Source organism: Oculina patagonica, chromosome 3, assembly GCF_052425735.1.
Source record: "Oculina patagonica isolate OP01 chromosome 3, crgOcupat, whole genome shotgun sequence".
Classification (NCBI taxonomy): Eukaryota; Metazoa; Cnidaria; class Anthozoa; order Scleractinia; family Oculinidae; genus Oculina; species Oculina patagonica.
In genome coordinates, this window is record NC_135760.1 from 13901308 (window position 1) to 13918029 (window position 16722).

The following is a 16722-nucleotide window of genomic DNA, read 5'->3' on the forward strand; positions in this document are numbered from 1 at the left end:
GTGCATGTTTTTCACAGATAACCTGTGTACTGTTCAAATCATCACCTGTCAGTGGCAGATCCAGACCTTCATAAAAGTGGGCCCCAATCATCCAGACCCTGGAATAAGGGAAGGGGCCCTCTCAAAAATCAGTTTTCTCAGCCCTGCGGGCCTCTCAGTTTGGCCTAAAAATAAGGTGAGGGCCAGGGCCTCCCTGGCCCCCCTCCCCTAGATCAGCCACTGCCCATGGTGGTATCAATTTAACAATATTGACAGATTACACTGGTAGTCCACAGCCTTGAACAGTCTGTTTATCCAAGCCCGAGTTTCATGCTTCTTAATATGCTTGTACTATTTTTGTTCAACATAATTATACCTTGTGTAATCCTGAAAACAAACAGATTGCTGCCCTTAAATATGTTTCAAGCTAGAAGAGGCGGCACTTCTTAAAGAAACATTCACTGATACTTTAACAAATTGCAACAACGATTGCTTGAAATATTCCTTTGTCTCTGACAAATAGTTTGTGACATTTTTATTCCAGCTTACACATAATTAATACCCCCAAAGAGACTACTCTACTGGTGGACAGGTGAGATTTAAATGCACTACGTGGTACCAAACCATGAAAAGCTACCGGTAACCCTTGAAGGGAATGACAATCTACTCTGCTGCTAATTCATATGGGAATCACCACCCTTGAAGAAATTTTGATTGCACTATTTTACCTCAAAATTACCAGACACCTGGCTCATTGGTGCCAATGCTTGACTCTGCTTACTGTAACATGAAGCAACATGGCGCATTGGTACTCTCCCCTCCTCCACCCCCCCCCCCACCTCCAAAAAAAAAAATGTTGGATTACCCCAATACTGAAGATACCCAGGTAGCCAGGCTTCCAAATCCAGAGTACAATGCATTTTTTGGCCATTTCATTGGAGATGGGGTCAGCCTTAAAATAGAAGCTTTTAAGAGGGGGGGGGGGGGGTTGCAATAAAACTACAACCTACCAACAAGATTGAACGACAGATGGTTAAAACAAACAAAGATGGGAAACACCTTTAATGCGAGATAATTATAATACAGCTTACTGAATAACTCTGCCTGACATCTTCAATATATCAGTCACTCTGCATATTATTAACTGATCTTCAATTTCATATAATTCTTGCATATATGTTCTGAGGGTACTCTGTCAATTTTTAGACAGGTGTGTGCCACTGGGTCTCTTAACCCCTTATCCTATACCAGAACATGTTCAGCTGCATTAGAGCAACACTTTACTAAACTAGACACTTTCCAAGAGTGAACATTTTCCAAGAGCCTAGAAACTTACGTAACTAAAGTTCTTTCAATTCCAAGTGTCAAGTTAGGTCCGTCACACCACTGGTTATTTTACTGGTAAGTAATCCCATATTATTTACCAAACACTCTCACTTCTTTATGCCTTCTCAGACTAAGGCTCTGTCCACATTAACCCTGGTAAATTTGAAAATGCATCACCTTTTTTTCTCCAGATAGGCCAACTGTCCACACTGAAACAGTCTTAAAAAATGCTCTCCTAAGTGAAGAAATTTGAAAACGCACTAAAGTGGACCGCAAAAAAGGAGCTTTTCAAAAACGCTGACATCATATAGTCACGCGATCTCTGCCAAAACAACAAGGTTTAAAGTTATTAGCTCTGTGCATGCATTGCAATGCTGTGTGCGATGAAGTGTATCATTTTCAAATTTATCCAGATAAATGTGGACAGAAACATTTCATACGGCATTTTCAAATTTCTCTGTTTTCAAATTTATCGGGATTAATGTGGACAGGGCCTAAGTTGCTTGAAAACTATGGCCTTTACAGCAGCACATACCCATATAGCTTATACTATGGGGAGTACCCTCTGCTGATACATGTCTCACATATCTACATACAATTTTATATTTAATACATGTTATTTTTATGAGTCAGGTAATATGCAACTCTTTAGGTTATAAAAACTAAAAACTGTATAGGCAGCCCAAGGTCTTACAAGAATGGTGATTTTTTTTTTGCATTTTAAATTAAAACACTCGAAGATGCTATTACTACATGTACAAAGAGATGATATAAAAATAAATACTTGATAACTAAATAAATAACTAAAGAATATTAAAAAAGCTTGCAATGACTTCAAAACTAATTTAGTGCTATCATACATTTTCCAGCCTACACTAAAATTCTACGTTAAAGCAAACCCTTGGCAGATGGAGGAATCTGAATATCGTAATATTATAAGCTTTATTAATAATTTATTCAAGTTGTACTTTCACTAACTTGACAACTTTGTGGTAAGTTTTCCATCTAGTTCCTGTTATGCACATGGGATAGGCATAGAATAAAATAGTTATGCAATGTTTTTTTTTCGCATTCATTTCTTGCATATTTTTATTAATAATTATGATAATTATCTGGTTTACTTGTTTCAATTATGAATTAATGGTTAATTTGCTTGCATTCTACTAGCAAAACACCCACTGCCACAAATGGCCAAAACTGGCCTAATCTGCCAAAAATTGTGCTGGCAGAATTTACCCAAGAATAGATACTACACACTTCGCTGTCTTATATAAGATATTATACATATTATGTTTACTAGCAAATTATTAGTTCTTGCTTACAAACACAATAGTATAAACATAGTTGAAAGTTTACATGCCACTTGTACTTTGTCTCATCCTACCAAAGACAGCACAACTTCCAAAAATATGCACCATACTCTAAACAACTGTCAGAAAGAAGGAAGTGGTTTTCAAACTTTTTTTTGCCGCTTTTCAAGACTTCAACCATGCTTTGTGCTGCATTGATCAGGGTGACAGTACAAATAAGTTGCCACTGTACACAAATAACAGTTTTTGTGTGCAGTACCACTTCACTCACTAATCCTTCTTTGATTTTGTGGAATAATATAATGGTGCTTGTTTTGTAACTACCGGTATGTACATTAGCAGTACTCAACCCACGGCTGGTCTAAAAACCTTTTAAGCTAACTCAATCTTACTGTCGCTTGCATCTAAGCATGAACACTCGCCGCCGAAAATAATTGGATATTAAACGTGGCATGATTTGTCATCAAACGTTGAAGTTTAGCAGTTTGTAACGGCAATTTTCACACTCAGAATGTTCACCATTTCATTTAGAACAGACGAAACTTTACATTAGAAGTGATTCAAGTGAATCTGCAAATGCATATCAACACAGATCAGGATCAATTTTTCGTTAGAAGTTTCCACATCCAATCCTTTCGCCATTTCAAAACCAGAATGTGTTGAACTTTCGGCATGAAAGTTGCCGTTACGGTCTGCCAGACTTCAATGTTTGATAATGAATCATGTCACATTTAATACCCAGTTAGATAAGATCAGTGGCGAGTGTTCACACTTAGATGCAAGCGACGGAACATACTTCTTTATAAACTTCAGAGGTGGGTGGAAATTTGATCTTGTTTTTCTGGAGGCAGATCACTGACAACATCTTCATTCAAGTCGACAATCTCGCTCTTTGTTACTGGTTCCTTGGAGTCTTCTGGCTTCACTCTGCATGGACCACACTTGCGGAACAGACGACTGATGCTTAGCTGACCAAAATCTTCCCTTGGACCAATCACAGTGCAGATTGATAAGAATCCAAAGGTGGAATAAAGCCAGCTAAAAACCATGACCAACATCAGGAACTGACCAAGCTGAAAGTACGCCAATACTGTCGATGGCATCATCATCAATCCTGAATTAAACCAAAGTGATATTCATCAGATTATTGCATAAAATTTTTAGTTTGGATTTCACAATACACATGGAGTTGTGTGAGATGATTCTGTGTTGTCCTATTAAGCACTGCACTGTATGTGAAGAGCTTCTGATTGGCACACTCTTATGAAAAACAGTCAATTAGAAACACCACACATAAGGAATACTTTGATGGACTCTATTTGGTACCTGTAAGCTTCTTCCATGCATAAAAATTAATATCAGTTAAATTGTTCCTTAATTAAGATTGAAAAAAAATGCAATATTACTAAACAGTAAACCAGGGGGGGGGGGAAGCAACTTCCCATACATTCTCTTATATGAAATCTGAGCGATGCTCTCACAACTTGCAAAGCAATCATCGGGGCGGTAGTCAGCGGATGTCTCTAAGGCGCATGAGCAGCTCCTTTCTTTGTGAACTTGCCAAAACAATAACAACATGGGACCAGTGAGAGAGTTCGATTTTTTTATATATGTAGTAATAAAAAAGACTTTCTAAGTTTTGTCTTTAAAGCAGCGAAAATTTCTCAGGAAAGGTTTGGCGATGAATATTCCCGCTCTAGTCGGAGCTATTGTTCTTGCTCTATTGTTTCGAAGTTGTTTGTTGACTTGGTCTTTCTTTGTTTTACTTCATTTACAATCCCCATGTGGGCCAGTTGAAAATCGTGGTACAAACATTTGCATTTCAGCACTGAAAAGTAGCACGGCATCACAAAATTCTGCGTTCTTAAAACTACACGACGATGACGAAATTTTCGGATTTAAACAGATGCTTTTAGATTTTTAGTTAAGAGAATTGAACCCCTTTATAATAAGTGATTCCACGACATAGCAGCTTCCATTTCGCGGAAAAAGATTGCCTGTTGCATCATCGTCCAAAAACCGCTGACTACATCGTGAATTGATCGCTTTGCAAGTTGTGAGAGCATCGCTACTCGGTCCCAGACCTCGTTTCTTCCCCCCCCCCTGCAGTAAACTCTCTCTCAACAGACACCTATTAGATGGACACCTGGTGTTGGTCCCGTCCCTGCCATTTTTGAGTCATGTTACTGTAACTAAACACCCTATAAGACCGACACCTCTCTAAGATGGACTGTCGGTGTCCGTTTTAGAGAGAGTTGACTGTACACCCATTATTAACAATGTTGAAAAATTATTTTTTCCTTTTGCATTGCTCCGTGTTTCCACAGTTCAGACTCAAGATTACATGGATAAATAAACAAGTCCTTAATAGCTGATATTCCAAGGAAATACCAGTTAAACCTTCAGCATACCATAATAATTATTATCTTCTCTGCAAGAATGGTGACTTTTTATGTTAATCAGGTTTTAATGTCCCTGTTCCGTGATTGCTGTGTATCCTGACAGCTTGTTTGGTATGATATTAAAACGAATATTATTGCAGCCAAAAGACAAACAATAATAGAGAAAAGACGCACACATGTTTGGCGTAATGTGGGGGGACACATCCCTTCGGTTGGCATACCAAGCGACTTAGAGTTGCATGACCTTTTAAAGCCTCACTTATCTCCAGTGCAGCCCCGCACTGGAATCAGACAAGAGTATTGGCAGGTCAATATAAAAGCACGTGACCTCAAATACAATGACCTAATAAAGCCTCACTTATCTCCAGCACTACCGCACTGGCGACGGACAAGAGTATTGGCAGGTCAAATTGACGGTCAAACTGAACACGTGACCTTCTAAGCCTGACCTATCTCCCCGGCACTGGGTAAGCCAGCGCCGGATCGGACAAGATATTGGCAGGTGCACAAATGAAAGGGCAGAAACAATGCCCAAAGCTTGGGGGAAGTCGCTACCATTAGACTTAACCGCCAACCCCGAAGGAGGTGACCCCCAAGTTTATTGATAACCAAGCAACCTCCATAAAGGGAGGGAGGGTGGGAAAATTTTCTTTTCTACATTAAATGCTTACTGATTACAGCACACCATGAAGGGAAGTGCTTTTACATTGAATCATACTGCTTTTATAGCTAGACATGGCTATGGTTGCAACCAATAGAAAATTGCCATCTTGCAGATCATGCTGTGACAAGACTAGACAGTGTTGTGCAATATAGATTAAACAATAAGCTAATTCAAGGTACCCAACTAAACTAAGCAAGGAAACAAAGACATCGTGTTATTGCCGCCAAACATGTAACGTAATTAAATACAGTACCTAATAAACTGATTAATAGGGATTTGCACGTCATGCTCCATTAACTGCGTTTTACTGCTTGTGCCGTAAAACTTTCTTAATGTCCCTGTTCCGTGATTGCTGTGTATCCTGACAGCTTGTTTGGTATGATATTAAAACGAATATTATTGCAGCCAAAAGACAAACAATAATAGAGAAAAGACGCACACATGTTTGGCGTAATGTGGGGGGACACATCCCTGCGGTTGGCATACCAAGCGACTTAGAGTTGCATGACCTTTTAAAGCCTCACTTATCTCCAGTGCAGCCCCGCACTGGAATCAGACAAGAGTATTGGCAGGTCAATATAAAAGCACGTGACCTCAAATACAATGACCTAATAAAGCCTCACTTATCTCCAGCACTACCGCACTGGCGACGGACAAGAGTATTGGCAGGTCAAATTGACGGTCAAACTGAACACGTGACCTTCTAAGCCTCACCTATCTCCCCGGCACTGGGTAAGCCAGCGCCGGATCGGACAAGATATTGGCAGGTGCACAAATGAAAGGGCAGAAACAATGCCCAAAGCTTGGGGGAAGTCGCTACCATTAGACTTAACCGCCACAGATACATGCAAGGCATGTATCCCCCCAAGCAAACAACACACACTATAAAGCCCATACATATGTAGCTAGATAGATACCTTCGCGTAAATTATCTAGGAAATGTAACAAAGAGAAAATGGATATGGTTTCACTGTGAGACACTCAGTCACAGGAGTGCTCAATGCAACAATTTCTAGGTTAAATTTCAAAATAGTTTAAATATATGGCTATATCACCCCTATGAATACATGCAAGCAGGTTAACTCGAAGGAGTACAACATTGCTAGTAGCTAAAGTGGCTTAAAGGGGCTACATCACTAGGACTGTGCAGATAATTGTTTTCTAAACTGATGGCGGGACGCAAGACAAGTGAAAAACTTAAATCATTATCTTTAAACATCCAGTTCTAAGGAAAATCTTAATGTGGGGAAAGGAAGCGAACTACGGCTATAAATATAGTTTTGAAAATGCGCAGATACCACATGGAAGAAATAGCGTTGAAAAACTGTTAAGATCCGTGATGAAGCCCCTTTAGCAAATAAAACCTGCAGTGTGTTACAGCGGAAAATTACCCAGGGGTTGAAAGTAAGGTTTTTAACCGAGGCATCAATAGAAGCGGAATTAAACATTACTCTGTGTGACAGCAATACTGATGGGAGGACTTATTAACAAACCTCCAGATAGACAAAGTCCTTGATATAAAAACGATATTCCTCGCCCCAGGAATAGTAATCATATGGAAAAGGACCACAATAAAACGAAAGCCACGTTATAGCGAACAAATTTCGCCAGTCCCTTGGCCCTTTGTTATATGCCATGGAGAGATAAACGGATGAAAAACGGCACGTAAGAAACTGATATTGTTTTAAAGAACATGTGTGCTAAAGGTGCCGTTAGAAGCCTTGTTACGTTAGACTGGTTGTATCCTTAAAAACTTGCAGCAGGCTTTTATCTGTAGGATACATTTGAACTTAAATCGCAAAATGATCTGGCTAAGACATGTTTCATTGGCACACGAGCATCGAAAGAAAGAAAAATTACCTATAATTGGTTTGTTTTAGATAGAAAGCAGACATTTAGACTTTACTATAATCATCCTTTACATATGGTATAGCTGGTATAGGTTTGGTAATGACTGACGTGCGGCTGCCCGGTACGAAAACCCTTAAAAACCCTGTGGGAAAAATAGGGAACGTACTCTCCAAACCGAAGGCCGAGCGCACTACCCCTGGAGAAAGGGCCAGTCAAATACCAGATTATGTGTCAAGTCCACCATATGGTTTACGTGCGTATTAAAGTCCATAGAAGGTAATGTCCTCAGCTGCACTGCTGATTGAGCTACACCAAGGTGTGACAAAGGTAATCCAGTGACTGGTAGCAGGGTAGACAACTGAACATCTTCAAGATAGCTCACGCGTGCAAAACAGAAAATAACAAAACAATAGATAAGAAAAGGGGGAAGCAATGGTGTTGGGCCACTGGCACGGGAGATAGCCATATGACAAGAAACTTGAAATCTGTAACAACTTAATAGATATTACATGGCACTGAAAACACCTGTACAGTAAAATTGGTCACCCCTGTAAATCTAGCTGGAACGAGACGATCGCCATCTGATCAAACGTTAAATTAGTATTGCAGCCGACCCGTGTGAGAGTATGTGAAAGACAAATACTCCGGTTGTAAATGGAAGTCAAACGCAGTATAATAAAAAGAACTACCAAAGCGAAGAAAAACAACGTAACGCGAATGGAGACAAAATAAGGCGGCAATAACAAATAGGCACAATGTATAGCTGCGAGTATACATCGCTAAAATGCAGCGAAGCAAAGTTGATATCCATCTTTGCAAAAAGAGATAAGCTTGCTGAAAAAGGCATTTCTTGATTTGTTTACACAACTGTGCGCGAGAGTAATCTTTGTTAAAGTAACATTCGCATAAACAATTAACACGAGTGGAAAAAACAGTGACAAACAAGGGTAACTGACCGGGAGAAAAACGTCAATCCCGAACGGTAGAAATCGATACGACGTGACAAGAAAGCTGACGTCGAGTTGGGAAAATATGTAATGTACTTGTTCCAATACGGAAGTACGGACTAAAATAGGATAACAATTGGCAGCCTAAATAACAAGGAAACTCTTACAGACGGTTGTGCTGTGAGTCCCAATCACCTGATCTGAAGATGAGGCTAAAAACCCACGGTAAACAAACTCCCAGCCGAGCGGAGACAATTTCTTGGCATGACATGTGAGCTAAAGCTTTGATCTTTTGACACTGACCAAATAAGGTTAGACAAACACAACGAATGACAGGTTTTGACCGCGATTCCGGTGATCCGAGATAAACTCCTGCATAAACTATGTTGACGAGATCAAAATGGGAACGAAGCTTAACCCACACTGGACCGAAAAAAAGAAAGATAAAACGGGAACCGGGAAAAAGTATAATAGAGGACTGTAAAAACACAAGGGAGCAAAGCCACTTAATATTAAACTGTGAGGGCGGACGGGTCATGCACGTAAATGTGCGTGCGAAATACAAACGAAATAATAAGACAACTATTTCAAGAAAACAGGACAACTAAATATGTACTCGGACAATTTAAGCTAGACAACCTGAAATGTGTTATACAAACCTGCGATCGAGCGGACTAAACAATCCCCGAGACGAGAACAGCGGCGACGAGCCGTGGGGTCACGCGGGCTTGGAGAAGAAAGGCGTCTTTATCGGCGTACGTTGTTGTGGTCAAAGTTGCATGGAGGCTCATCCTCTTTACGCGATAGCAAAGGTGACTATTAAATAGCAGCCAGCTGCCGATGAAGATGTTCATTCTATTCTTAAAAACTTGTGATAGAAGACTCCAGAACTGTAGCTAAATATAAAATGTGCGTGATCGCTGATGGGTGACAAAACTTTCTTTTCGTTCGACCCCGTCGGGGTTTTAAAAGCGTTGTGTTCCTCACCGAACTATAGTTCCCTTCAACGGTGTACAACGGCGGAGGAAAAATGGCATCAAGTGGCAGCCTATTGAGACGAAGTTGAAAGAATCTCGCAGGAGAGAAAAGCACGTACTTGGCATGAACGAGGTAGACAAAGTTCTCTGTTGAGCAGCCACGAACGGCGACAAACATTCCTTGCGGGTGAAAAAATTTCCATCTTGCGTAGCGCTATAAAGGTGTTCTAACTAAAACTTGGATTATGACAATGTGCCAGTCAGTTCCAGCGAGGAAAATTTTCTTTTCTACATTAAATGCTTACTGATAACAGCACACCATGAAGGGAAGTGCTTTTACATTGAATCATACTGCTTTTATAGCTAGACATGGCTATGGTTGCAACCAATAGAAAATTGCCATCTTGCAGATCATGCTGTGACAAGACTAGACAGTGTTGTGCAATATAGATTAAACAATAAGCTAATTCAAGGTACCCAACTAAACTAAGCAAGGAAACAAAGACATCGTGTTATTGCCGCCAAACATGTAACGTAATTAAATACAGTACCTAATAAACTGATTAATAGGGATTTGCACGTCACGCTCCATTAACTGCGTTTTACTGCTTGTGCCGTAAAACTTTCTTAACATGCAACAAAGTTACCAAGCAGTGCCAAGTGTCATAGATATTTGCAGATTTCAAATTTAACCAGACATGTACAGGTACATTCAATAATGGTAAAATTTCAATTGAAGTTCCCTCACCTGTGAGAAATGTGGTTATTGCTGCCATGGTGATGGCAGATCCAATGTGCACCAGTGAGTAACGCACTCTGCTGACTCTCTGGCTTTTGTCTGGAGCAAGTCTGTAAGCCACACCATAATGCATGGTAAAGTCAATAGACAGCCCAACAGCCACAGACATCACAATAGACTCTAAAATATTCAGCTGCCATCCTGCTAGCACCAGAGATCCAATGGTTATCGCAATAATTCCAATGATGGTGATGATGGCATAGATACTTATGAAGATGTTCAGGGTTGTCAGTAACATGACTGCAAATGACACAACAACAGATATTCCCAAGGAAGAGTATGTTCCGTCAGACAGGCCAATTTGGAGAGCGTAGAAGTCAAGCCCCCAGCATCCTGCCCAGCCACTTTGCATTCCTTGTGGAGCCTTGGGCATTTCTGTGTCAACCCAAGAACTTACTTTCTTCCAGAAATCATCCATAGCATTAAAGCTAGTTGAGAATTGTTGATTCGTAATTATTACCATGCGAAAACCTTTTACATTCCCCAGACCATCAAATAAAACACCTGTTGTTACCAGTCTTGAAGCAAGTTTTACACAATTTTCAGTAACATTAGCTGGGAAAGGAAAGGTAGCATTGACTCCACAACAAGGAGTTTGTTCTGAGGTACATGTGTCAATGAATGTCTCTATGGGACATCGACCAAAACTGAAGGCTTGAAAAAAAGATTGTTTTTCAACAGATTGACACACAGAACGAAGAAATTTTTGGCTATCAGGAGTAAAAAGATCTTTAAAGTTGTTATCAAATTCAAGAGTTCCTTTGTCGTCTGGGTTTAAGTAGTTGCCATTATCTGTGGGTTTAATTCCCCAGATCAGCTCTACCCACAAGCCACGGGATTGTTGTTCAAATCTAAAATAGCTTTTGTAGTTTAAGTAGTAGTTTTCCAGTGGATGAGATGCAGCAAACACTTGGAAATCTTTGCTGTTCGGTAACTGCAGACCAGGTTTTACAAAATTAACACAAAGAAATCCAGCAGTAAGGCAAACTAACAAGGCTATCCACAGCCAGTACAACTTGATGACTGCTTTTGGTAACCAATCCTCGAAGATTTTTTTGCCAACTCTTCCGGTGAAGTTTGTTGCCGATTCTAAGAGAGAGCAAGGAAAGTCGATAACCTGCAGGATACAAAGGCTTGTTTCCTTTTGAGTGTTATCTCTCTTTACTGGTAAATCTGCTTCATTCCTGTTTTCTGACATGTCTTGCGCTGTTGGTGCAACCTGTTCAAGTTCGGTCCCCTCCTGATCAGCTTTCAATTCTGTTGGTGATACAACATCTAAGCTCTGACCACCGGTGTACTTCAAAACCCACTTCTCATGCAAAGCTACACAGGCTGGGAAATATGTTATCATTAGCAGGTAGTTAGTTAAGATGGATGTGCCAGCAAATATTCCAAACAGTCTGATGGGGGTTATAGTAGAAGAAACTCCTGCAAAGAATGCTGATGCTGTTGTCAAGCTTGTAACAAGCATGGAGACTGCAGCATAACGCAAGGTCTTCAATGTCAACTGCATGATGTTTGCATTAGGGTTAGCTGCCCGCGTCTGTCTCCATATGTCATAGTATACAAAGGCATCATCTGCCCCTATACCCACCAAAAACACCAATGTGGTAACATTCAGAAATGGAAAAAAGTCAAGTTGGAAAACTCTGGTGTAAAGAAAATATGACAGTCCAAAGGCATAAATAATGGTAAAAAGACCACAGAACGTAAGAATAAATGAACCCAAGAAAAACCACATAATGAAGAAAACAACAATCATGGCCAGAGCAGGATAGATAACCTCAGAAATAACCTTTTTGCCAAATAGGTCAAACTTGTAGCGAGAAAACTTGAAGGATGCAAACTCAACACCTTTTCTTGCAGGGATAGCTTCTTTTAACTGTGAATTATATAATTCATCGAATACAAAGTCTTCATCAAATGTACCTGCTGGAAGGGATGCCGCGTATTTCAAAAACATATCATTAGATGGGCTCATCTCGTTGTCTGTAAGATAATTGAATATGTTATACACTGCATTGTATTTGATACACTCTGCAGGGACATTGCTACAAGTGGAACTTGCATTCCCTCCTGAGGTTGACGGATCACAGTCACTTTTCAGAGATTGATCTAAAAAGTAGGATGAGCAGTTGAGTAACAAATTCTTCACCATTGAAACATCATCATCGGTTATATCCTGACATGATTTGTGGTTGTTTAGAAGTGCGACGTAATTTCCAAGAGAGGAGCTTGAGTAACATTGCTTTATTCCAGTAGTTCCATCAGTGATTCCATAGCAGAATTCTTTAAAAGCGGAACTAGCACTCAAAATGTCAGACTCCATGGCACAAGCTGTTTTAAGTTTGTCTGCATCAAACATGGTTTCCTCGGGATTAGATGATTCAAAAACAAATATCATGTTATTGTAGACTTGACCAGATAGGAGTGGAGGATCAAGAGAACCTTGAGTTGATCGGCGTTTCCGCTTGACAGAAGGCGACACTTGTTGCACTTGACCTCCTGATGAACCTTGGAATGGTTCGAACTGAAGAATGGTACCATCCTGAAGTTTGTCATAAAAGTTTTGCATCGTCACTATCTGATCACTTAGTTTTGTACCTCTTGGTTCAAAACCCTAGAAAAATATCAAGGGACAACATGAAGTGAGTTACCGGTATACTTGGTTCAACTTCACCTCCTGACCTGGTTAGGAGGTGAAATATAGGATCACCCTATTTCTGTGCTGTGATTTATCCCCCTCCTAGATTACTGCAAACACCTTAACAATTTAATGACCAGCTCCCAGTTGGCTTGTTAGCTCAATTGGTTAGAGTGCTACACCGGTATTGCAGAGGTCAGGGTTTGAGTCCCGGCAAGCTTGATTTTTTCAGGCTTGTGTTCATAACTGCGAAGATCTTCTCTTCATTCAACCTTCTCGACTTGTCTCTTGATGAACTGTCTTCTTAACCTCCTCCCCCTCTGCCAGATTTTAAATCAAAATTTATTCTTCTCCACAGAAAATGGCTACAATGGGCATTTATATCTGGAATAAGGAAGTTAAAACAAATCACTGTAAACAGTACCTGTCCAAAAGTAGCATTTCTTCAAGCAAGTTAGAAAAAGAGCCCTTTCATTTCATAAGCACTAAGAGCTTTGGTCATTAGTAAATGGATGACTCATTATGAGTGCATTACTAATATAATACCTTTACTGGATCTCCAAAGTCAGGCAATGGGGGTGCTCCTAATGACGGTAAAACCGAGACGAGTGTAAGGATGATAACAGTCACTGGAATAAGAATGGCCAGACACAGCGCTATCAGGTCATGCTTTGTAAACCTGCAGAAACACAAAAGAAAATCTTGTTAAACTAAAATACTGTGATGAGCACCTCACATCAGAAGCTAATAACCACTTGGACTTCGGACTCAAAACCCGAATCACGCCATGCAGTGATGACATCTGTACACTTCAACTGCAGGTCCTCTCATAGATCACCCCCAAGAAACCAATCACAGTTTCCAAAGTACATGGTATGGGGTGGGTTGCAGAAACTTTATTTAAAGCTTTGGAGAACAAACAAAACATCCCTAACAGGTTAAAGAATCTCGATGAGTAATTTCTTAGATATAGATTTTGTTATAAAACTTAACGCTATAAAATCACAACGTTTCGACCTCTCCGAGCTCATTTTCAAGTGCAAGTAAAATACAAAATTAGCATAAATATATTAAAATAGTAAAACAGGCAGAAATGTCACGAACGCTGAAATGTGATAAAATGTGTAAAAATAAGTGTCAAAATATTAATGAAGTAAAAAAAGTAAAAAAAAGGTTAAAAAGAAAGACTTAAAAATACGGAACAATTAGAGTAATTAAAACCAACCTAAACAAACCTAAAAAAGAAATATATAAAAATATAAATTTTGTTTTTTAAACGTGAAACATAATCGTCTTTTAATTTTTGCATGAACCTGAAAGAATTTGGCGATTGTATTTATCATGGTGAAAAGGCCTAATATTCAATTTTATATAATAACCTGAATTCTACGCGCATTTTGATTGGTTCTTACTTATGATCTATTAGAGTACAGACACATAGATGACGTCACGCGGTGGTGTGACTCGCGCGCGTGATCAGAGTTCATAGTCCAAATCAGAGTTGTCGGCAAAGAAACTTGCGGGGTCACAACAAAGCAAAAAAGTTCAGCTTAATTACAAATCTTCAGTGAGAAACAATATGCCAAGCATCGTTCACCTTTCGAAGCATTTAACTGGGCGAAACAAGCTTGAAGAAGACAGTGAATTATTCGAGAAATTATCCGAAATCTGTATGAAAGTTTGACCGATGTTGTACAGTTGGACAACGCCACAGGAAACAAACAAATTGCGGTTGAACGCTTCGGTTAATGCTTACAGATTTGAACAACTTTCCAAATCGGAATAAAGGTTAGTTTTTTCATTGACTTTCAATTGACCATTTTTCTGTTTATTCAATCGAATTAACAGTGCTTCGTGTTAACGAAAACTTAATAGTGAAATCAAAACAACTTAGCTCATCGGTACGGCAGCATTGCTCACACTGAAGTGTGCTTAAGTCTTGTGTTATTATATAAAACAAATAGATTCCATTTTGCCGTGGGTCTGTTCAGTTATAGATCACAGAAGACGTCAAAATGTGGTATGAACATCAGTGTCCCACTCGCCTTGGGCTCGTGGGCCACTTCTTTTGTTCATACCACATTTTGACGTCATCTGTGATCTATAACTGAACAGACGCACAGCAAAATGGAATCTATTTGTTAAATAGAAAGGGGACCCAATATACGTCTTCTCAAGTCACGAGTGAAGGAAGGCTAATTTACTGAGTTTAAAGACAAATTTTATTTGAGGGCTGATCGTCTTACTGAGGGCTATTAAACCGACTTCAAGTTGAGGGCTAACGGACTGAGGGATACGGTATCCGGTGGTTTAGCCCCAAGAAGATTACGCAATTTTAACCCATCGCAGGTTTGACATGTTATACAGTTGCTGAAGACAGCAGGATATTTATTGTATAAAAATAACATTTGTCAGCATTCACTGACTTATAATTACTGTCCACAAAGTCCACAGAAGAGGTTAAAAGATAACGCTATATGACTTAATGAATTCTGAATCTTACTTAAGCTTAAACGTAGCAACAAGATTAGAAACAGGAGTTGTTTTATTTTCTACGTCGTGATATCGGATTTCGTATATACAGCTCTTTTCAAAACTTTGTTAAAATATGCTTAGACTTGCCTTTTTATTTTAAAAGTGGATAGTACATTTTCAGTACAACATTTATATTAAATCCATAAACTAACTAAAAAAACTTTCGTGCAACAAACAAATCTCATTATACTGAACTCACAATGGCATGGAGAAGCAAGCTGTATCAACACAGATCAACAAGGTTTATATGTCGAAGTAAGATATCAACAAATTGAAGTAATTTACGTACCTTAAATTTGGCCAACAGTTGACGATTATTTTAGCCATTTTTCTTTCCCCTGGATCAAAATGTACGAGTAAATGTCACGTCGTATCTTGCCCACTTGTATATTTTTTCCGCATAGCTCAATTCAAATCACGTTCGCTAAATAAGCGATCCAATATCACAGTTTGCCTTGTCATGCAATGCGCGGCTGCAAAGGTCGACGGGAACCTCGCGAGGAGCACACAGGGCTACCATTCTGTAGACATGCCCAATTTCGGCGAATTTCGCCAAAAAGAACAGATTGACGACCACCTTTCGCAATTCTTTGAGTTAAACCAATATTCGAGATATGTTTGCAACCAAATGTTTGTTCTCGTGCAAATCAGTTTTACTTTTAAATAATGCGAAAACGATAAAGTGACATCTGTTTCGTCCTTTTTTAGAATCATCAGCGCGGTGTAGCAAATTAAAATAACGCCAGCGCAAGTGCCAGTGTAAATGAATTGCACATGACATTAGGGGGACAAGTGAGTTCAAAGTGCGGAACATGATATAGTGTAGAGGTCATATGCAATATATTTGCGATGGCACTTGCGCTGGCGTTTTATTTAAATTTACTACACCGTGCTGATGAGTCCATTAAAGGACGAAACAGCTGTCCTCGGTTGCAAACCTGCTCAGTTATCACTTTTACTTTCTTAAAACACTAATTTTTTTTTAAAAAAAAACCGTTTGGATGCAGGGAGCCACGCGACGAAGAAACAAACTGCTTGGCTTCTCTGCTGCCGGATCTCTTGTTCAAGAAATGCTCGTACCAAACGACACTCTAAGTGCTAATAAAACCAGATTGATTGCAAGGCCGGTACAACGGCAGGAGGGCAAGATTTATTGACCAATATTTCAAGTACTATATTATAGTACTGGCCCTAAAGAAGACTAGCTCTGCTAGTTGAAATATTGGTCAGAAGACTAGCTCTGCTAGTTGAAATATTGGCCAATAAATCTTGCCCTCCTGCCGTTGTA

The 16722-nt window shown here is 39.6% G+C and overlaps 1 protein-coding gene across 2 annotated transcripts; it reads right to left on the reverse strand.

Moving 5' to 3' along the window:
- Positions 1 to 1012: 1012 nt before the first annotated feature.
- LOC144646735 (protein dispatched homolog 1-like) lies at positions 1013 to 15889 on the reverse strand. 2 transcript variants are annotated; one of them, XM_078506418.1, is made up of 5 exons: positions 15724 to 15889; positions 13446 to 13578; positions 10205 to 12875; positions 3412 to 3729; positions 1013 to 1540 (listed from the first exon to the last, which is right to left on the reverse strand). In XM_078506418.1, exons 1-4 carry the CDS (start codon positions 15759 to 15761, stop codon positions 3425 to 3427), a joined length of 3147 nt encoding a protein of 1048 aa, XP_078362544.1. In that variant the 5' UTR covers positions 15762 to 15889; the 3' UTR covers positions 1013 to 1540; positions 3412 to 3424. The 2 variants fall into 2 exon arrangements, with proteins under 2 accessions (XP_078362544.1, XP_078362543.1); XM_078506417.1 differs by having other exon boundaries at positions 1013 to 3729.
- Positions 15890 to 16722: the final 833 nt, after the last annotated feature.

Excerpts from the sequence above, each read along its gene's own strand:
- LOC144646735 (XM_078506418.1), bottom strand. The coding sequence starts at position 15,761 with ATGGCTAAAATAATCGTCAACTGTTGGCCAAATTTAAG. Across the intron at positions 12,876-13,445 it reads ACTTTGGAGATCCAGTAAAG|GGTTTTGAACCAAGAGGTAC; the intron begins GTATTATATTAG and ends ATATTTTTCTAG. Across the intron at positions 3,730-10,204 it reads AATAACCACATTTCTCACAG|GATTGATGATGATGCCATCG; the intron begins GTGAGGGAACTT and ends GGTTTAATTCAG.